The 22,030-nt window shown below is 51.0% G+C and overlaps 1 protein-coding gene across 3 annotated transcripts; it reads right to left on the reverse strand.

The window, feature by feature from the left end:
- Positions 1 to 1,272: 1,272 nt before the first annotated feature.
- On the reverse strand, positions 1,273 to 19,677 carry CHRNA2 (cholinergic receptor nicotinic alpha 2 subunit). Of its 3 annotated transcripts, none has more exons than XM_030938023.1 (7): positions 19,293 to 19,320; positions 11,777 to 11,964; positions 10,593 to 10,768; positions 10,066 to 10,110; positions 7,827 to 7,936; positions 3,265 to 4,279; positions 1,749 to 1,900 (listed from the first exon to the last, which is right to left on the reverse strand). In XM_030938023.1, exons 2-7 carry the CDS (start codon positions 11,847 to 11,849, stop codon positions 1,775 to 1,777), a joined length of 1,545 nt encoding a protein of 514 aa, XP_030793883.1. In that variant the 5' UTR covers positions 11,850 to 11,964; positions 19,293 to 19,320; the 3' UTR covers positions 1,749 to 1,774. The 3 variants fall into 3 exon arrangements, with proteins under 3 accessions (XP_030793882.1, XP_030793883.1, XP_030793884.1); XM_030938024.1 differs by having other exon boundaries at positions 1,775 to 1,900; positions 3,265 to 4,146; positions 10,548 to 10,768; positions 19,293 to 19,677; XM_030938022.1 differs by lacking the exon at positions 19,293 to 19,320 and having other exon boundaries at positions 1,273 to 1,900; positions 10,548 to 10,768; positions 11,777 to 11,884.
- Between the last annotated feature and the right edge of the window lie 2,353 nt (positions 19,678 to 22,030).

The following is a 22,030-nucleotide window of genomic DNA, read 5'->3' on the forward strand; positions in this document are numbered from 1 at the left end:
GAGTGGGTCTGGGAGCCTGGACCTGAGAGCTCTGAGGCCTCCGGAGAGCAAGCGGGAGGAGAGGGGAGACTGGGGGCTGCAGGCATAGGAGTAGACAGGAGACTAGAAACCAGATGGGCCATGAGCAGGGGGTAGTGGGAGAGGAATGAGGCATGGCGGGGCGTGGGCCAGGGTGTCACAGGCAGGCTGGTTTCCCTTGGGAGTGTCAGGGAGAGATATTTCGGGGTTTGGAAGGAGGGGACCCCTAGGACCAAAAGGAAACTGGAAGCTCGCCCTGCTCGACTTCCTGCCTGGAGCCTCCACATTGTCCCAAGAACCCAGTGCCCACATCTGTTAGCTACCAAGGTCCCACCCTCTGGTCTGGACAGAGCTGGGGAGAGGTTTGGTGCCCAATCCCAGGAGCAGCAGCTATGCCTGGGATCCCGGGTGCAGCCTCAAGCTTTGGGGTGGTGCATTCCCAAGTGCACACACAGGCAGCTCTGAGGGGTTCAGAGCAGGTCAACACACCTTGGGGCTCTGGGAGAGACGGGCCAAGCTGATAAGGGATGGGACTACAACTTTGCCATCTACACAGCAGTCCTGGGGCCCAAACAATCCAGCTTGCTCCCCTCAGCCACTCAGAACAAACGCCTTAAGTGCTGACCCACTCACCCGGTGCTGTACTAGGTGCTGGGGATGGGAAAAATAACAGGCAGAGGTCCTGCCCTTGAGAAGTTCAGAATCAAAGGAACTAAAGGCAAAGATCTTCAACTCCCAAGTGAGGCCTCCTCCTGATGGAGCCAGGCACAGGGAACAGGGTTCCTGGGGAGGAAGGAGGGCGGAGGGAGGGACGGAGGGAGGACAGGCCGAACGAGATGAGTTTGAATTGGGTCAGGAGCAGCTCAGGGTGGTCTTTTTCGTTTGCCCGCTGCACGTGTAGGGACATATGGAGCCCCTGCAGGCCATGGCTCAGCTCTGCCAGACCTCCTGGGGGCCGGCTGGTGCAGAGCCATTTTGCAGCAAGGAAGGGAGAGGAATGACGTCAAGGAGAAGCCTGGAGGCTCAAATGTGCTTCCAGATGGATAGAATAGCCCAGCCACCTGTATCCAACAATCCGTCCCTCCCCGGTAGGGAAGATCTGCCCTGCACCTCCACCTCAGGTGCAGGCCTTGCCTCCCACTTCCTCCCCTTCCGGAAGAGCCCTTATTACTCCCCTGCTGGATCGTACAGCTCAGCACCCTGCAACTCGGACAGACTCCGAACTTCATCCCCAGCCTGGCTTAGAGAGACCCCACCTGGCTCTCCAACCTCCTACCTCATCTGGCTGTTCTCCCTGGCACTTCGGGCTCATTCCCAAGTCTAAACATTGTTCAGAGCCCTTCCACCCCCAAGGAACCCTCCCCTTTGCCCCCATGGCCCCTCCTTTGACATCTGCATTCCCTTCCTCGTCACCCTGGCCCCACTGTCCCTCTGGTTGACCCTTCTGTCACTTAGGGTCTGCACTGCTCCTCCAGGAGAATCTTACTCTGCCCCACTTGGTCACCACACTATTGTGACCTTCTGCAGAGCTTCCCTAGCTCCTCAGTATCCAAAGCAGAAGTTTGCACCCAGCAGGCTCTCAGCCCTGGTACAATAATGTTAAGCTGGATGGAAGCCTGCAATGCCTGGGTCAGTGTCCAGACTCTGCAGAGAGACACCCGCTCACCCCAAAGAGGACACTAGAGGCAGCTGGAGCAGAGATGGTCAAAAGACGGCCAGCGGGGGTGCACTGGGAGCCAACTTGAGGGAGGTGCAGTCAGATCGTTCCAGCTAAGAATGGAGGCAGAAAGAGGCCAATGGTCCCCAGGAAGCAGACGATGATAAACAGCCAGAGGAAGATCCTGTCGATGACCATGGCGACGTACTTCCAGTCCTCCTTCACCTGTGGGGAAGACGGCACACAGTGACGGGGGCCAGGCCCAGGAAAGGGGATGGGTTCCCCCCATGCACAGCCCCTGCACAGACGGCCACTGGGGGCAGCAGCAACTGCCCCACAGAGACCTTGGGGAGCAAAGGTCAGCGCATGGAGCGGGGTGGGTGGAGGGGAGGGACGGGCTGTTTCAAGGCTCCAGTAAGCTCCCCTGATGATTCCCCTCCCATCCCAGCCCCTCCACATGCTCGGACCTGTCCATGTTTTGCTCCCAGACTATACGTAAAGGAGGCTAGAGGGATGCAAGGAGGCGGCAGGACCACCCAGGGGCATGGGCCCTTCTAGGGGGTCTGCAGTGACTTCAATGCAACACCGGACTTTGCTGCCCACAGGTTGCCTCCTCACCCACCTGCTGGAGCTGGGGAGAGGGAAACAGGCGAAGGTGGCTGGGACCCCTGGCAAGCTGGGGGTGGGGTGGGGGCTTTGTAGAACTTGGGCTCACAGCCCAGACAATGGAGCCTGGATTCTTCACTGCTCCTGGATGATATCATGATTAATTTTCTTATCTATTCATCAAGGCCACTCATAATAACCTCCCAGCCTTTCATCCTTCCCTAGGCTGATAAGAGTAGTGGTAGAGTAGTGGCCCTGACCCAACTCAAACTCATCTCGTTCGGCCTGTCCTCCCTCCCTCCCTCCCTCCACCCTCCTTCCTCCCCAGGAACTCTGTTCCCTGTGCCTGGCTCCATCAGGAGGAGGCCTATGCTAGAGTAGTAGCCTGCTCACGTAACAATGGCAGACAGGGGCTGGGGTAGGGGTCAGGGTGTGGCCAATGCCATGGCAGGGGCGGGGGAGCAGAATCCACCTGGCACAACCAAGAATCTGCAGGGTTTGTGGTTGAAGAGTGAAGTTTGCAAGATCCTCAAGAGTCCATGAACAGGAAAACAGAGGAAGAGACCATCCAAGACAAAAGACAAAGGCTGACGCTGCAGCAGCTGACTTTCTAGGTCTGTCCTGAAATGCTCCCCCTGCTTCCCGCCACCTCCAAGGCAATGGTGGGAGCTGGCGGCCTGAGGGAGGCATGGGATTCAGCATCTGGGGTCCTCCCTCTCTGGCTCTCAGGCTCCCTATTAGGCTGAGCTGCTCATGCCTGACCCCATGGTGTATAACCTGCCACCTGACAATAAATGTCCTCAGAGTGGCCAGCTACATGTGCTCTCTCGCTATTTATTCCGTACTTCTAAGGACCATGACTGAGGGAAGTGGGTCCTCACGGGAGGGGCCTGGGCTGCCCAAGTTCACACTCCGTGGTAAGGTGGTTCCCCGCTAAGTTGGTGGGGTCACCTAGGCTGGCCCCTCTCCCAACCCCAACGCACCGAAGAGTCGGCATCCTCGGACCGCAGGTGGTCGGCAATGTAGTGCACGCCTTCCAGTGCCTTCCGCATGCGGGGTGACAGCAGCAGCTCACCCTCCTGCAGCACAGCCTCAGCCTTGGGACCTGAGGCTCCGGAGTGCAGGTGACCGTGGCTGCAGAGGGTGCCCACAGAGGGGGCCACACGACCTGCACACACCCATCTGTCCTCCTCCTCCACCACCACCTCCCTCTCCTCGGCATCCACGTTGGTCTCCAGCCAGTGATAAGAGGGGCTGAGCTTCAGGCCTGGGGGGTGGCAGAGCTCCAAGGGTGGCGGGGGCCGGTTCATCAGAAGCCACCGGGGCACACAGCCCAGAAGGGCCCCCCGCACCCAGCGGGGCATGGTGTGGGTGCTGGGGGAGCGGTGGTGCACATTGAGCACAAAGACAGTGATGACGATGGACAGCGTGACGAAGATCATGGTGAACAGCAGGTACTCGCCGATGAGCGGGATGACCAGCGAGGTGGACGGGATGATCTCAGTGATGAGCAGCAGGAAGACGGTGAGCGACAGCAGCACCGAGATGCACAGCGTGATCTTCTCGCCGCAGTCGGAGGGCAGGTAGAAGACCAGCACAGTGAGGCAGGAGATGAGCAGACAGGGGATGATGAGATTGATGGTGTAGAAGAGCGGCAGCCGCCGGATGACAAAGGCGTAGGTGACATCAGGGTAGATCTCGGCGCAGCAATCATACTTCTTGCTGTTGTAGGTGCCAGTGGCATTGACGATGGCCCACTCGCCGCTCTCCCAGTAGTCCTTCAGGTCCACTGTCTGCTCCATCTGCTCCAGGTCGATCTTGGCCTTGTCATAAGTCCAGGAGCCGAACTTCATCTTGCAGTTCTGCTGGTCGAAGGGGAAGAAGGTGACGTCGATGCTGCAGGAGCTCTTGTAGATGGCCGGGGGCACCCAGTGCACAGTGCCCGTGGAGAAGAGGTGGGCCTTGGTCATGTGGGTCACTGCAAACTCCCCATCTGCACTGGGGAGAGGAGAGGAGCTGGGGAGATCCCTGCATACCCACCTGCCTGAGCCAGGCTACTCAGAGAGCTGGCAGCAGGGGAACCCCAAGTCAGACCCGGCCACTCTGGCGGGGTTTATTTATTCAAGTGTGTAAGTCTCCCCCGGCACACACATTTATAGCCACTGTGCTGTCTTGTCAATTACTACCTTTTTAAATACAAAAGGAGGAATTGTGAGGAATAGAGGGAAGTACCAAGAATTCTAAAAACAACCACTAATAACATTTTGATGATAAATATGTGTATATAAAATGTAAAATGATTATACATACATTCTCAATATATGACAACCATATATATTTGTGATCATGGGGTATATGTCATTTGATCGCCTATTTTTATTTATTTAATATTTTTTTCATTTGCAGTAAGGAAAGAGTTGAATAGACACAAGGCCAGCCACGCCACAGGGGAGATGGAGAAAGCGTTCAAAACATCTCTTCCAAACTTCGCAGGTTAGGGGTTTTTCAAAGGCAGTTTTGGGGAAGGGGTGGGTGTGGCCAGGTGCTTGCTGCTGATTGGCTGGGCGGAGATGATATCGCAGTGGGTCAAAGCTGTCCTCCTGTGCACTGAACATTTAATATTTTAGAGTGATATCTATGAGTCTGTTTTTCTTCCCTAGCAGATGATGAGTCGGCCCCTCAGGAGGGCGATCCCTTTCCACCTGGGATCATCCTTGCTCAGAAGAGACCTAATATCTTTGCGGGTGAAGATACTCCCTTGAATGTATCCATTTAACATACGTTTTTGAGCCCCTCATCCACTAGGGCCTCTACCAGAGCTGTGCAGAAGAGGAATATGAGAAAGGTCCCTGCCCTTAAGGAGCCATGAGGAGATGAGACGTCTCCAGGAACCACTGCAACATCAGGAAGGCAGCTGGCAACACTAGGAGGGCGGTCTGGGTGCTCCCCGGGCCCTTTGGGGGGAAATCTGGGAGGTGAGCAGGGTCATCGAGAAGCCTGCCATTTGCAAAAGGCCTTGACTGATGGTAGCATTTGGCTGAGACATGGGCAAAGAGCTTTCCGGTAGAGGCTCGCACAGGGACAGAGAGTGTGAATCAGGGGTATGGTGGGACTAGGCATTCAAGGACCCATGAGGAGTCTGGGGACACTGGAATAGTGGTGACCAGTCAGGCAGCACTTCCCGGAAGCCTCAGACCCTGATTCCACCAGGAGGTGGCTCGGTGGGCTCCTGCTCTAGTCTTTAACCATCCTCCCTCTCCCTCTAATTCCCACAGTCAATTCTAAACTCCAAGAAATCAGAAGAGTGCTTGGGAACAGAGGGCCTTATTCCCCCATGGAGTAGTTCCATGGTAGAGATATAGGCAGGCTGGAAATAGGAACTTTGTAAGGGAGTAACAAATACATTGAGACAAAAGTTAAAAAAAAAAATAAAATAAAATTCTTTTTTGAGGCGGAGTCTCACTCTGTCATCAGGCCGGAGTGCAGGGGTGTGATCTTGACTCACGGCAACCTCCGCCTCTCGGGTTCAAGCGATTCTCCTGCCTCAGCCTCCCGAGTAGCTGGGATTACAGGCACGCACCACCATGCCCGGCTAATTTTTGTATTTTTAGTAGAGGCAGGGTTTCACCATGTTAGCCGGGATGGTCTCAGTCTCTTGACCTTGTAATCTGCCCGCCTCCGCCTCCCAAAGTACCGGGATTAGTACTGTGTGAGCCACCGCGCCCAGACAAAAACACAACTGTTTTAAAGCATTTTGTTTATCACACACAACGACCACTAGATGGCAACATGTGCTCATTTGGGGGAACGAACCTGGCAAACTCCTTGACGCCTTCCTGTTAACCTTGAGTGGGCTAACTGGGTGGAGGGGACCTTTTTCTAAATGTCAACAGGACTTTGGCTTGGAATTTTGTACACCCCCCCCAAAAAAATTATTGTAATAAATCAAGTAACACTGGCTGAAGTCTTATTGGGTAATCCTCAAACTCAAAATCATAGTTGATGTAGCACTTTGCTCCTGACCTCTGCCACCCCTAAAGAAAACAGAAGGCCGGGCGCGGCGGCTCAAGCCTGTAATCCCAGCACTTTGGGAGGCCAAGACGGGAGGATCACGAGGTCAGGAGATGGAGACCATCCTGGCAAACACAGTGAAACCCCGTCTCTACTAAAAAAAACACAAAAACTAGCCGGGCGAGGTGGCGGGCGCCTGTAGTCCCAGCTACTCTGGAGGCTGAGGTGGGAGAATGGCGAGAACCCGGGAGGCGGAGCTTGCAGTGAGCTGAGATCCGGCCACTGCACTCCAGCCTGGGTGACAGAGCGAGACTCCGTCTCAAAAAAAAAAAAAAAGAAAAGAAAAGAAAACAGAAACCAGAGGATCCTAGGTGCCAGCTACAGGGCACAGAGATACGACAGGGTGGGGAGTTCGTGAGTCCCACAGCAGCTGCAAACACTAGGCACCTGAGATGTGAGAGCTGCCAGTGTAAGAACCCAGGATGAACACGTGTTCACCAAAGTGGCTTAGGTGAAAGGGCTTAGTTCTGACCAGAACTGGACAGTGTAAAAAAACCATCTGACCAATCTGAAGACAAGCAATCCAGAAATGGGTCATTTTTCCTTTTATTTCTTTCTTTAAAAATAGCATTTCCAAAGTAAGATCAAATGAATTGGGAAATGCTGGGCTAGGTGGGTGTCTTTGCTGCAGGACTTCTAATAACATTTTTGAAACGCTATTGTGCTCTGCCATTTTCCAAAAGACTTGGGCGGGGATGGGGGTGGGTGTTACATACAATGTTATCCAAAATTACTTGACCACAGAACGCTTTTTCATACCTACTTATAACTCAAAGAAGCCATGCTCCTTATAGCCCCACCTTAGAAAACATTTTTGGATGAACGTAACACCAAACATCTTTTCATTTTAACTTCTTAACTTCTAAGGGAAGAATTGCCTGATACCAAATACAGAAATGAAATTATAGAAGCCTATTTATTCCATCAAAATATTTTTTGTTGATTATTTTTGTCCACTGGGGCTCTCTTTAGACTCCTCTGCCTTCTATTAACTTCTTGACATTGCAGTCAAAGATTACTCCTTTTTAATCTTGAAGACAACTACAGAATAACATGATTGGGAAAAAGGAAACTGCACACCAAGGAAGTACATGGCCTTTGAAGGTGCTGGCTGATGCTGCCTGCCTGTCTGACCAACACTGCCACCCCTCACAACTTCAACCCCAAGGTATTGTTTTTAGAGCCTGTACCACATTTTTCAAAGAATACTCAGTATTGACAAATCTCTGTTCCTGTAGCACAGTGCCAGGCACCGATACCTAACAGGTGCTCAGCTGCCATTCATTTTGGTGTAGAGTGAGAACAAAAGGAAAGAAATGAAGGAATGAAGAGAGAGGTGGGGGAGACATGCTCAGCAAAGCAGGCAAGAAGGAGGCGAGGAAGCTGACACCAGGGGTGCCCCTCCCAAGGCCATGGACCCAGCCCCTGCCAGTTGGCCTCCCCTCATCCCCCCAGGACCCCAATGGCTTCCTACTTGTTGTAGAGGACAATGTCGGGGATCCAGATCATCTCAGAAGGGACCCGGAGAGATGTGATATTGCCGAAATCGGCAGGATTCCAGCGCAGTTTGTAGTCGCTCCACTCCTGTGTGTGGGGAGGAAGTTGTGTCAACCTCGCTTCCAGGGAGCAGCCTAGGGCAAAGTTAGCTCACCCCAGGGATACCCAGAATTGGGCCAAGCAGCCTCCTTGGAACAGCCAGGGCTCCCCACCCAGCCCAGAATAGTGGAGGGAGCTGCGGTGCTGGGAACGGGCTCTGAGCAAGTAACCAACCTTCTGGCTTTACCTGGACTTTAGTAGTCAAGGTCCTGGGCACATGAAGTTCACCTTTGTCCTGCCTCTAGTCCTCGTTCTGCCAATCCCTGGCTGGATGACCTTGGTGGGCCACCTCACTCATCTCTAGTGAAGTCTCTCATTTTTAGTGCATCACAGTTTATGGTTTGTTTTATACTCTCCATCTAGGAAAAGCCTCCATGGGACAGCTAAGCAGGGAATGCAGAGCAGGTGAAAGTAGAAACAGGAAAATCAACCTGTCATATAGTGAGGCAGGGGAGTTACCCTGGGACCTTCAAACTGCACTCCCAAGTGCCCCACAGGAGTTCCACCAGAGATGGGATGGGAGCCCTGCCTCCACCAAGGCCTCCACCAAGGCAGGTCCAAGTCAGTCCCCCTGCCTCCATCAGGTTCGTATTCTCTCTGTAGTCCATCTGTCAAGTTTTCGGGTCCAACCAACATTTTGAGGCACCCACACCAAATTGGGGTACATTAATCCTCCCAGGCATGTGGTAGTAGACTGCGTTATCCTCATTTTGCAGATGAGGAAACTGAGGCTCTGAGAGGTTACGTAGCTTGCCCAGTATCACAAGCTAATCAGAGGCATTGCTGACTGGCCTGACTCATACTCCAGTACTCCTTCCTTGCCCTGCCACCTCAACCCTGAAGCCCAGGTGACCAGCCCATGGGGACAATTGTGTCAACCCAAGTTCTAGTCCTGCCTCCCTGCACACACACACACACCACATGACTGGGTAGCTTCCAAGTTCCTGCTTCCCTCTGGCCCTCAGCTGTCACATCCGTAAAGATGAGCCAAGTGACCCCTAACAGCTCCCGGATTATGGCATCAGAGGGAGGGAAGACTCCGACCTAAGCGGGATCTGTGCGTCCTTTCCTAAGTCTAACTGGGTTCTATGACTGTCTTGACCAGTAGTATACAACAAGATCAATGCTGGCCTAGTTTCTTTTACTCCCTGTCTCTTGGGACCCTCACTCTGGAATCCCTGAACCACTAGGCAAGAAGTCTGACTCCCCTGCTGGAGAGACCCTGAGGGTGCCCGAAGGGGACGAGGGGCCCATCTGAGTCCAGCCTTCCAGCACCTTCCAGAGCCTTCCGACATCCCTGCTAAGGGACATATGTGTGAATTAAGCTGTCTTAGACCCTCCAGACCAGATGAACCCTCACTCAAATACCACCAAGTAACCCTAGTGGTCACCATGCGAAGCAGAAGAAACCACCCAAACTCCTGGCCATAAAGCCATAAGATACAGTGAGCTAGGAGCTGCTGTGAGCCTGTAAGTTTGGGGGTATTTGGGTGGCAGCATAGATATTAAGCACTCAGCGTTCTCTCGTAGGAGCCTGGGGTGGGGGCGGGGACGGCTCTTCCTGGGGCTGCTACACCCTCCCCTCTCCCAGCTCTGAGCTCCCTCCTAGGAGGGCATTGATTGGCAGCAGTGCCTGGGTGATCCTGGAGAATCTGAGTAAGGGTGGGGTTTCAGAGCGGGTGGTGGGCGGGATGGGCTTGGGGTGTCCTATCAGAGGCTGGGAGTCAGGCACAGCTGGGCCCCCTTTTCCAGCCCAGCTGCTCTCTGCTTCCTGTTCTCCTGAGCTGTAAAATGGGCAGAATGAACCCCTGGTGGGGCTTTGGGGAGGATTCCGAAGTAGCAGAGAATGAATGGATGCCTGCTCCCGGGGAAGCACCACTTGGCTTTCTAGTGCCTGAGGCGACCTTCTCAGGCACTAGACTCACGTCTAGCCACCAAGAACACAGGCCCTGTGGAAAAAGTCAGCTTTGGGAACATCCCATGTGGCATCTGCTTGGTAAACTAAGTTCAGGGTCTTGCTGTTCCTTGGTCTTTCACTAGCGAAGAAGTCCTGGGGGGGGTCTGGGGTCCATGGATTCTCGGTAGGCTCCTGCCTGGACTGGAGGAGGGGCGCTCACCTGTTTTAGCCAGACGTTGGTGGTCATCATTTGGTTCTTCTCATCCTGGCCCAGAGAGAGACAGGAGCAATTAGAGGGGTGGGCCCAGCCCCAGAAGACAGGGTGGAGTGGGATGGGCTGTTTCAGACCCTCTGATAGGACACCCCAAGCCCATCCCGCCCACCACCCGCTCTGAAACCCCACCCTTACTCAGATTCTCCAGGATCACCCAGGCACTGCTGCCAATCAATGCCCTCCTAGGAGGGAGCTCAGAGCTGGGAGAGGGGAGGGTGTAGCAGCCCCGGGAAGAGCCGTTCCCGCCCCCACCCCAGGTCACTGCTGTGCCTGAGGGCTGGGCTGGGGTAGAGGAAGCGGGGCTGGGGGGAAGTGGTAGGGGGGACGGGAAGCAGTAGAGGGGGGCGGGAAGCGGTGGTGGGGGGCGGGAAGCAGTGGGAGGTCTGGGATCTCCTTTCTCGGGGCCAGGGGTGGGAGGACAGGCGCACCACGTCGATGAGCTGAGCGATGGACAGTCCGAAGCGCACAATCACCACGTCTGAAGTGTTGGGCACCGGGCGTGCCCAGCGATTGTAGCCCCGGAAGAGGTATTTGAAGAGCCGGTCCTCAGCCTGGGTATAGGATCCTCCCTGCGGCAACGCCGTGGGACTGGAAGAGGAGAGGGGGTCTCCAGGAGCCCTGGGAGGTGGGCGCTTGGCTTCCTCTCCACCTGCTATCAAATCAGAGCCACTCAGCCTCACTGAGCCTCAGTTTGCTCATCTGTAAAATGGAGATGCTTATCCAGAACCTATCTCAAACACTGTTGAAGACGGCAGATGATAATGTCTATCTAAGCTGAGCACAGCATAAGGAGGCTGTGGGGTCGTCGGAGCTCAGGAAAGGTTACCTGCTTTGTGATGTTAGAGAAGAAAGGAGTGGGAACTAGTGCTGCAGGGGTCGAGGGGAAGGGGCAGAGGCAGGGAAGTAGGGAAAGTTGAATCTACAGAAGAGATTCAGCCCCATATGGAGGAGCCCCTGCGGGGACAGGGAAGTGGAAGAGATACCTGGTCTAAGTCGGGGGCTCCAGGGAGAAGGGCTCCGGCATTGCAGTGAGCCTGGCCAGGGTAAGCGGTCTCCTGTTCCCACCCACTTGTCGGATGAACCATTAATGCTAACAGGGAAATAGACCGCTTTGGGATCCTCCCCAATTTTTTCTTAAACCATGGGCATTTGCCACTTCCTATCAGATAAACAAAGCTTTTCAAAATGTTTCTATGACATTACTCATGTCAGTTTTCACTGTGTTCAGCAAACAGTTTCACCCCTTCAGGGCTCTGCTGTCCGAGCAAGTCGAGAACTACAGCTCCAAATCCCAGAAAAACGTGTCAGCACCATCTGGGATAGAAAGTGCTGCGTTCCGAGTGCCTCCTGTATCCTGGATTCTGGTCACAAACTTTCGTTTAATCCTCACAATAGGCCTGGGAGGTACACAATACTATTTGCATTTTGCAGCTGAGGACATTGAAGCTTGGGGACATTTAAGGTGACACAGATGCTAACGTTAGAGCTGTGACCACCCCTCCACCTCTCCCAGTGGAACCAGCCACCCAGCTGAGGGCCTCTAAAGTCCCCTGCAGCTTTGACGGTTGCAATGAGTCCACCTGCAGACTCCTTCCTACCGTTTGTGAGCCGACAAGCGTGAGATGAAGTCTTACAATGACAGGTGACAAGCACTCACCTGCTGGGGTCAGAAGGAGCCACCACAGACTGAGCTTTGTGAAGGACAGGAACGCAGGACAGGAGGGGCCCATGGCTTCCCCTGAGCATCAGGAGGTCAGGTCAGGGCTTTACTCTGGGTTGCACCTCGGACCATGTCCCCAGCAGAGCTGCTGCTGGATTCTGCGAGGCTTCGTCTCACCACCAAACCTGAGCAAGCCCAAGAAAGGGCTCTTAGGGTCGTGTATCCTTGACACAGGCATATTTCTGTTTCTCACGTTCTACACAGGCATGAAATGTGAGCAAAAGGCCCTCAGCAGGCCTCTCAGCAGTTAAGTGCTCCTGGGCTCTCCCTGGCTTATTGAGGAATCAGCCTCTTCCTCTTTCTCCAGTCAGCCAGCGACTCTGCCCTAAGACCAGCCCTGACCTGCTGGACAAAGGAGGGCACAGGATGGAACCGAGGTCCCCATTGCTTTGCCTCAGTGGGCATCTGTAAAATGGGGATAATCATACTGCAAAGAGTGATCAATAAAAGAATCAGGGTACTATTCACAAGATCCAAAGGGTGGAAACAGCCTTTTGTCCAAACAAATGTCCATCAGCTGATGAATGGATGGACAAAAGGCAGTAAATCCTTACAACAGAACATGATTCTACCATAGAAAGGACTGAGGTGCTGACACTTGCTACAGCATGGAGGAACCTAGAAAGCATTCTGCAAAGTACCAGAAGCCAGTGGCAAAAAGCCACGTACTGAACGTGATATGTAAAATACGTATTTGGTCTTCAATCCTATTTCCTGGAATACAACTCTTAAGATACTTGGAATCTGCAAAATGATGTCTTTTTGCATGACTGGTGGCTGGCAGCCCCTAGGTAGCTGCAAGATGGGGCTGGTCACAGGAAGACAAAGGCAGGCTTTATAGGATTAGGACTTTCAGCCCCGCCCTTCAAACCTCCAGGGACAGGAGAGGAGCTAAAGGTTAAGTTGATCGCCAGTGGCCACTGGATTAATCAATCATGCTGCCTGATGAAGCCTCCATAAAAACCCGAAAGGACAGGTTTTGAAGAGTTTCTAAATAGCAGAACATTGGAGGTTCCTGAGGGGTGATGAGCCCAGGGAGGGCATGGAAGCTCTGTGCCCCTTCCCAAACCTTGTCATATGCATCTTGTCACCTGTATCTTACACTATCTCTTATAAGCTAGTAAACCAGTGTTTCCCTAAGTTCTGTGAGCCATTCTAGCAAGTTAGTCGAACCCAGGGAGGGGATCATGGGAACCCCAATTTATAGCCAGTGGGTTAGAAGCACAGGTAAAACAACCTAGGACTTGTGATCGGCATTGACATTGCAGGGGCAGTGTTGGGGACTGAGCCCTCGATGTGTGGGATCTGAACTGTCTCCAGGTGGATGGTGTCTGAATTGAATTAGAAGGCACCCAGCTGATCTCTGCTGCAGAACTGACTGCTTGCTTGCAGGTGGGGAGAAATCCCCACATCTTTGGGGGTCACAGAAGTCTTCCGTGTTGATTGTTGTGAAGTGAGAGCAGAGAAAAACAGTTTGTGGTTTTTCCTACACATTGTATGATCCCATTGATATGGAATATGCAGAACAGGCAAATCTATAGAGACAGACGTAGATTAGTGTTTGCCGGGCGGCGGGAGGGAGGGATGGGAAGTGACTGCTTAGTGATCACTGAGTTTCCCTTACAGGGGATAAGAGAACTCTGGAACTAGATGCTGTGGTGTTGCACAGTGGGAATATACTAAAATTCACCAAATTGCACACTTTAAATGGGCGAATTTTATGGTATTTGAATTATATCTCAAAAAAAACTGTTATTAAAAAATAAACAAACCACCTCTTGGATTAAGAAGCAGCAGCTAGGCCGGGCGCGGTGGCTCACGCCTGTAATCCCAGCACTTTGGGAGGCCAAGGTGGGCGGATCACAAGGTCAGGAGATCGAGACCATCCTGGCTAACACGGTGAAACCCCATCTCTACTAAAAATACAAAAAAAAATTAGCCGGGCGTGGTGGCGGGCGCCTGTAGTCCCAGCTACTCGGGAGGCTGAGGCAGGAGAATGGCATGAACCCGGGAGGTGGAGCTTGCAGTGAGCCGAGAGCGTGCCACTGCACTCCAGCCTGGGCGACAGAGTGAAACTCCATCTCAAAAAAAAAAAAAAAATATATATATATATATATAAACCAAGGGCTGGGCACAGTAGCTCATACCTGTAATTCCAGCTCTTTTGGAGCAAGACAGAAGGAGTATTTGAGCTCAGCAGTTCAAAACTAGCCTGGGCAACATAGTGAGACCCCCTGTCTCTACAAAAAAATTTAAAAATTAGCTGGGCATAGTGGCGTGTGTCTGTGATCTCAGCTACTGGGGAGGCTAAGAACGGAGGGTCGCGTGAGCCTGGGAAAGTCAAGGCTGCAACAAGCTATGATCATGCCACTATACCCCAGCCTGGACAACAGAGCAAGATCCCATCTCAAAAAGAAAGTAAAAATCAAAGTAAACCACCAGGTATGAGAGAATCAGAATTATTATTCATGGAATTGTGAAACCACTTTTATCTGGTCATTCTCATCCTCCTGCCCACCCTGACCCAGCCTCTCAACAGTGTTTCTGGCGTCACTAATCCTCCATCTCTCCCAGGGCCTGTTGCACCAACCTATCCTACCCTTCTGGCAGGAGATGAGAGCAGGGCTGGTGCTGGCAAATGTGGCTCCGAGTCCTGGCCCCACCACTGGCTGGTGGTGATCTGTGAAAGGTCACTCAATCCCCCTGGGATTTTGCCTTAAGAGAAAGATCGAATACTTTCTGCCCTGTGGGAGGAGTGACGGGAGCAAACAGGGTCATTTGTGTCCATGAAAGTCCCTGGGGAACTGCAGAGGGCTGATCAGGGAACAGGTTGCTCTTGTGGTTGTCAGGGCCCATGACCCAATGGCATCGCACAATGACAGTTTGTGTCAAGTCGGAGAAGAGGAATGTGGGAAGGATTTGATGTGTTGCAATTGCTGGCATATACTGACTATAGCACAGACACCAGAGTGTTTTGGGGGAAAAGGGCCCTCCTGCATCAATTTCCCCAGAAGGTTTCAATTCAATCCTCTTGTTGGAAATAGAGGATTACATTTTTCTTCTGTTCCCTGGGGAGAACATTGCCCCTGTCCACCAGCTGCCCTTATCCTCTGTGCCACCCTACACCCCATCCTGCCCTGGGATTCCTCACTTTGTCCCAGTCTTAGAGGTTCCTGGTTCATTCCTGGCTCTGAAAATCCCCAGCTGGCAGGTGGAAAAGGCTGGCAGTTCCCAGTATATGGAATAAGCTGCCCAAGAGAGCATCCCGAAGCTCTCCCAGAACGGTGCCTCCATGGGGGAAAAGCAGGGAGTCCTGGCAGTGGGAAGCTTCTCCACAGATAGGCCTGATATACACAGCCCCACAAGAGCTCTCATTCAGGAGTGCAGCTTTATATAATGTGTAAACTCACATCGCCCTGCAAATTCTGCAGAATGTTTGTACAGCACCCACCCCAGCCTGGGCATCAGCAGCTTCTGTGGCTTGGGTGAACTACAGTGGCAGGGTCTGGGATCTCTGGCCCTCGAAGGTGCAGGGGCTTGTCCCCAGGGGACTTCCCCCGAGCAGACCACCGCAAAGGAAACAGCACAGCTACCTGATTTCCAGAGAGGGCTAGCACTACCATCTTGCTCTTTTCTCTTTTAATCTCTCTTCTACATACAAATAGATCACTTGTGTTATCTCTGGGCACAGGAATTAGAGGCGAATATTATTCTTTTTGACAGTTTTCTGCATTTTCCAAATTTCCCACTATCAGCATGTATCGGTTACTTAATATCAGAATAATTTTCAAGTGGGCAGCAATACCTGTGGTGTGTTTTACGCACCCTCCCCTCATCTCACAGCAGCAGGAGCTCACCCAAACTGTGTAGATTTGACTCCACTCTTCCGTCGGAATGCAGTGCAGTTCATCAATCAGCCGTGTAAAAAGTGGAAGCAACTCCAGTATCCAGCGACAGATGAATGGTTAAACAAATGTGGTCTATCCATACAATGGAATATTATTTATCCTCAAAAAGGACAGAAATTCTGATCCATGCTACAACATGGATGAACCTTGAGGACATTATGCTAAGTAAAATAAGCCAGTTACAAAAAGACAAAGACATTGTGATTCCATTTATAGGAGGTTCCTAGAATAGTCAAATTCATAGAGACAGAAAGTAGCATGGGGGGGGGGGTGTCAGGAGCTAGGGGGAGGGGAGTGAGGAGCTGTTGTTCAATGGGTGCAGAGTTTCAGTTTGGGATGATGACAAAAATCTGCAGATGGACAGTGGTGATGTCTGCACAACAATGTGAATGTTCTTAACACGATGAACTATATACACTTGATAATGGTTACACTGGTAAATTATGTTATGTATATTTTACCACAATCATAATTTTTTTTTAAAAGTCAGCTGTGTTCATCTGGAATCACCTTAGGGCTGAGGCCCAGGAAGTGGGATCGCCACATTGATCTGAAAGGTCAAATGGGGGCTTTCAGAGAAAAGTGGAACTTCCTGTCGTGAGGTCGCTCCTTAAGGGTGACCACTGTATCTTATTCACCTCTTCCCTCCAGCCCCAAGCAAAGCCCCAGTCCACTTTGTGGGTTCCACGTATTCAGAGTCACCTGCAAAAGGTACCCAGGGCGGGAGGAGGGCTCCGAGAGCCTGAAGAAGGAGACCAAGGCTTGTCACTTAATTCGAGGAGCAGCGTCAAACATTCGCACTCACAGTGATTGTTGACTCTTTTCTTTGTTTATCTTTCCACTGCCTCGTTCACTTTCTGTTGTTGTTGTTGTTTCACGCTTGGACTGTAAGAGAATGTACTGCCTCATTCTTCATCAGGGCCAACAGTGTGGCGGGCACCAGGGACAGGGAACTGAGTGAACTTGAATAGAGAAGAACCAAAAGGAAGGACAATGCTAGAGTCGCATCCACTCATCCACCCCTAATGTGGGGCATGATTTTATTCATTTAGCCCCATTGCTTCCAAAGCCATCCAGGGAGGCCCCAAGTTCCCCAAGGCATCCTTTCCAGGCTTTTTACAACTCTCCACATTGGGAAGCTCTTCCCCGAGTCTGAATCTGCATAAGCGTCTGAGAGATGCTTGACTTGGGTTGACTTGAGTTTAGAGGCCCTAGTGTTGTCATCAGAGATTAAATTTCGTTAATACCCAGGGGAAACTGCAGAGGAGGTGAGGTTTTTTTTCTCTGCTCTCCACAATCATTCAAACACCTGATAATCACAAAGCTGCCTTTCTGGTTCCTTGTCTCTTGTCTCTTTCATCCTTTCTACCCTGGAGGATTTAAGATCGTCAAAGATCTCATGCCCTCCCCCATTTACATGTGGCTCAGTGCCGTCTAGAAGTTTCATTTGCTAGTTAAAATAAAGAAGAGTTGTGAAATTCCATTGCTTATGTCTACTTTCATACAGGCATGAAGTTTTGGCTAGATATTAGAACACAGGGCTGATTTGGTGCAGGGAATGAGGATTTCAGAATCCCCCCTGATGTTAATTCCTAAAAGGTCTTCCTAAGAACACCATGCATTTATGTTTTTTTCAGATTTACAAAGTACTTTTGCAGCTTTGACCTATTTGGGCCTCACATGACCCCTAGGAGGTGTGGGGAAGAGATATTATTATCCCTTTCATGTAAGTAAAAAAAGAAAAAACTGATATTCAGAGAAGTTGACCAAAGCCATGTAGATACAAAGTGATGAAGCTGAGATTCAAGCTAAGATCTTTAGCTTTGAAACTAGAATGTGATAAATTATAAAGTGGTGTTAACTAGGGGGGCAATTTCATATAAGCAACTCAGCCAGTACTCACCTGTGTTCTGTAGACCCTTGCACCGTGTCTGTCATTGCTAAGCCACCATCAGGACTGAGGTCTGTTGAGGACAAGTGAGGAGGGGGAACAGGCACCTCACCCCAAAGCTAGGTCCACCTGGATCCCAGATTCTAGGAGGTTCCTCTAGTGCAGATGCACTTTCTTATCCAGCCAACCAATATCATAGTTGCAAATTCCAAAGCTATCATGTGTTTCACCTTTTAACCAAGTGCATTTTTTAAAAAGGAGATTTTTTTTTTCTCCATTAATGAGAATAGGAATCCAGGCATACTAAAATTGCATCATGTAGAGATCCAAGGAGAGCCACCCTGGACCCCCCAGAAGAATGTGCAAATAAGATGCGGTGACTCTAGAGGATGTATTCCCAGCAAGATGCCTCAAATCTGCACCCCCTGTGATGAGCCCACTATATCAATTCATTTAATTTATCACTGGAAACCAAAGGAGGAATTGTTCCAGGTGATTGACAGTAATTAGAGGGAACTTCCACCTCTGGTTAGGAAGATGTCAAAAGAAAAAGACCCTCTAAGTGGCTGGATTGGCAGATTTGGGGAAGAGGAAAGAGTGGAATGAGGTCCCTAGTTGTAAAGTGGGTCTAGGTGAATGGGGTGCACAGAGAAGCCTATGTAAAAGAGATCGCATATGTAAAGTGCTCGGACATCAGTGTCCCCATTGGGCTTGTGTCGCTGCTCATGTACACCAGTGCCGGCCACCCCCACCCCACCCCCACACTCACTGCAGCATCGCTAGCCTGCTTGAATCCTGGTTCTGTAGAAGTCAAGGTGATTTGAGCTCACTTCCCTGCCCATGGTTCTACTACTGCTGTTTTCAACTTCCCACCTACCAGCCAACATTCTCCTCTTTTTACTAATACTTCCTTCTCCTGAAAGGCTGCTTCCATCCCATCTGGTTCCTTTCTGCCATCCAGAACCTCCCCAAGCATACGGGTCTCAGCTTTTTCACAACTGGCAACACTACACTTCCAAAGAAGCCCCTCCATTAGAGAAACTGGTACTGTTTCTTCTTCCAAATAAATTCACTACAGGTGCTTAGGGGCTAGAGAGTATATTTCTAGCTTTTATATCTGCTTTGCTCAATCACAGAAGTTTAACATCTCAAGGTTGGGTGGGATCTGGAAGGTCATCTGAACTACCACACCAGCTGATGGAGGAATCCACTTCACAAACGCCAGCCTTGGAACAAGCCCAGCTGTAAAGAACTTGAAGAACCTTGGAAGGTATTTGCCTTCTAAGTGAGTAAATGCATTGGTGTCTTTTAGCCCTTTTAAAGCACGTAGATGATTTACTGAATGAATAAATAAATGAACAAAAGAACAGAGAGCAGTAATAAAGACATAGGAGCAGATACAGTATAATAAAGCCACTATTCCTGAGACTGGGCTAGCCATCCTAGCCAGGAGGTGTTCATCGTCACCTGGCTGTGGACAGCCCCAGCAGGGACAACCAAGAGACTAAAATATTTCTAGGAGCAGGTGACATCCAGCATTCAGACGTAACCCCCTCCTGAGTACCCAGAAACTGCTAGTATTTCTTTGACCCCACATCCACAATCTCTCCACATGCATGCCACCCCCAACATAAGCCTTGGGCACCTTTCTTACCTGTGGTTACAGAAGAAGACAGGTCATTCAAAGGATGCAGAGAACCAGCCTGGCTTGGACATTCTGGGCAGCTGACAAAGTCACCCCAGAAATAGAGTGGCAGGTACAGAATAGAGCTCAGTCACTTCATTTCATGGTCAAACAGAGGCTGAAGAGTGAGGGTTTAGAGACACCCCGTCGAGCGGAGGACTTACGTGAGAGGCAGTTGGCTTCCCAGGGACGGCTGGGCAAGCTCTGCAGAGAGGTGGGTTTCCCTGGAGCTGTCCAGCTCTGGTAGCCAGAGCGGCTTCATGCAGGCGCCACTGAGGACAGCCCAGGCAGCCCAGCGCAAGCGATTCTGCAGGTGAAACCCAAGCCTGGCCCCAGGAGGGGATGAGCGCTCAGCGCTCAGCACACAAGCACACAGGCTCACGCCGCTGTCTCTCTCTCTCTCTCTCTCTCTCTCTCTCTCTCTCTCTCTCTCTCTCTCACACACACACACACACACACACACACACACACACACACAGCCTCTCTGGAGGGGAAGGAGGAGGAGCCTGTGACTCTCCAGCCTGTGTCCGGTGGGGACAGTGGCAGCTTTGCCCTCCCTCTGTCCAGTCACCACGATGCTCCCTTCCCTGCTCTCCGGACCCCTGGAGACAGCCTGCTAAGGAAGAGAGAGGAACAGCTGAGCCAAAGACTGCTGATAGATCAGGTGCCACGAGGACTTCCATTGTCCTGTGGATTTAGCCATGTAGAGTTTTTTGGGGGATGTTGGCAAGATGACTTTCAGCAAGGAGTAAAGACAAAAGTATGATTTCAATGAGTTCAGGAGCGAATGGGCCAAGAGGGCTAAGTGATAAAAAGTAGAAACAATTCTCTCACAGGCTTTCCCTTTAAAAGAGAGAAGTATGATGGTAGCTGGAGGGAAAGCTCAATATGTTATTGAGTCAGGATCACTGCCTGGGGCCCCTGAATGCAAAGACAGCTTCTGGGTCCTGGGTCCCGGGTCTGTCTGTCAATATAGCAGTAGAGTTTTGAAATGAGGAATCCACTTCACAAATTCCAGCCTTGGAACAAGCCCAGCTGTAAAGAACTTGAAGAACCTTGGAAAGTATTTACCTTCTAAGTCAGTAAATAGCATCGGAAAAATTGGAGTAAGGACAGAGCTGCCGGCCAGTCAGCCCACGGTTCTCTCCTTGTCCTCCTCTCCTGTGAGACCCCTCCCCCCACCACCCTAGAGGACCACCGGTCACTTGCGTGGCCACCCAGTGTGGCTGCTTCCCTGTCACCCCCTCAGCCTCCTTGCAGGTGACCTTGCCTTTGATTTTCCGGAGAAGCCTCCTTTCCTCCAGCATCAGATCAGGACTCCTGTCTCCTTCCATGCATGGCGAATCCTGGCCCCCTGTGATCTTGACATCACCCATCTATTAACAGCCCGGGTTTTCTCAGACCCTCCCTCTCCTCCCCACTTGTTCATTCCCTTCAGCGCCTAACTAAGCCTATCCCCAATCCTAAAAACGCTATTTGGTATCGGCCTTTCCCTCAAGCTACTTGCTAGCTCTTCTCCCTTATTTTGTTAAAAGCAAAGGCCCTGGACCTGACCCGGCCACAAACTGCTGAGATTGAATTTCTGGCTCTGCTCTTAAACAGCTGCATAATCCTGGACAGGCCTTTTCAGCCTCCTACGCCTCAGTTTCCTCAGATGTAAAAAGAAGATGTGAACAATGGCTCCTGCCTCATAGGTTTACTACGAGGAGTCAATTAGCACAAATAAACACAAACACACACATGCATTGTGTGTACACATGTGCATGTGATTGTTAGCATCATCTTTTGAGAGAATTAAAAGACATAAAATACCAAAAAACCATAAACACTCATATTTCCACTATTCATAATTAATAAATGTTAACATTTCACCATATTTACACATATAAAGTTAGATGTATATACATATACATATATATATATACATACATATATAAAGTTAGATGTATACATTTTCCATCTGGAGACTGGAGGAAGGAAGGAGGGAAGGAAATGAAGGAAGGAAGGAGGGAGGGAGGGAGGGAGGGAGGGAGGGAAGAAAAGAAAAGACAAAAGAAAAGAAAAGAAAATCACAGATCGTATCCACCAGGATTCTTCGTCGCAAGCAATAAAACCTACCAATTACTTTAAGTGGAGAATGGTTTTATTGAGGGAAAACGGGTGGTCCACAGAAGCACCTAGAAAGCTGGAGGGGCTGCTTGGAGAGCAGGAAGAAGAGGGAAGCCTTTGCCCCCCGGCCAGCGTGGTGGGTCCTGCTGCTACAGAGCTGCATGAGGACCTGGCACCATCACGGGTGCCGCTGTCACCGCTGTCCCTGGAAGCAGCCGTCCCTGCTGCTGCCACTGCTGCCACAGTTAATTCTCCTCCAGCCCTGCTCCTTTGTGTCACTAGCTCTGCATACAAAAGTCGAAACAGATGCATCTGATTAAAGCATGTGCTCCCAAACCAGATGCCAGGAAGGCCAAGGAAGCAGGAATCTGGGGTTTTGAGTTTCTATGTGGAAGGTGGGCTCTGCCCACTTCAAGAGGGGGGACATTCCTGAAATATTTGAAAGTTGTTTCAATGCTGGAAAGCCCTCCCTCCTCCCACACCCGAAATCTAGCTCTTTGGTTCCTAATATCAGTGCACACTCAAATTTTCATCATCACACCTTGAAAAAATGTTTAATCAGGTATGGTAAGACATGCAGACACATAAGTGACTGTCAT

This window comes from Rhinopithecus roxellana, chromosome 9 (genome assembly GCF_007565055.1).
Source record: "Rhinopithecus roxellana isolate Shanxi Qingling chromosome 9, ASM756505v1, whole genome shotgun sequence".
Taxonomy (NCBI): Eukaryota; Metazoa; Chordata; class Mammalia; order Primates; family Cercopithecidae; genus Rhinopithecus; species Rhinopithecus roxellana.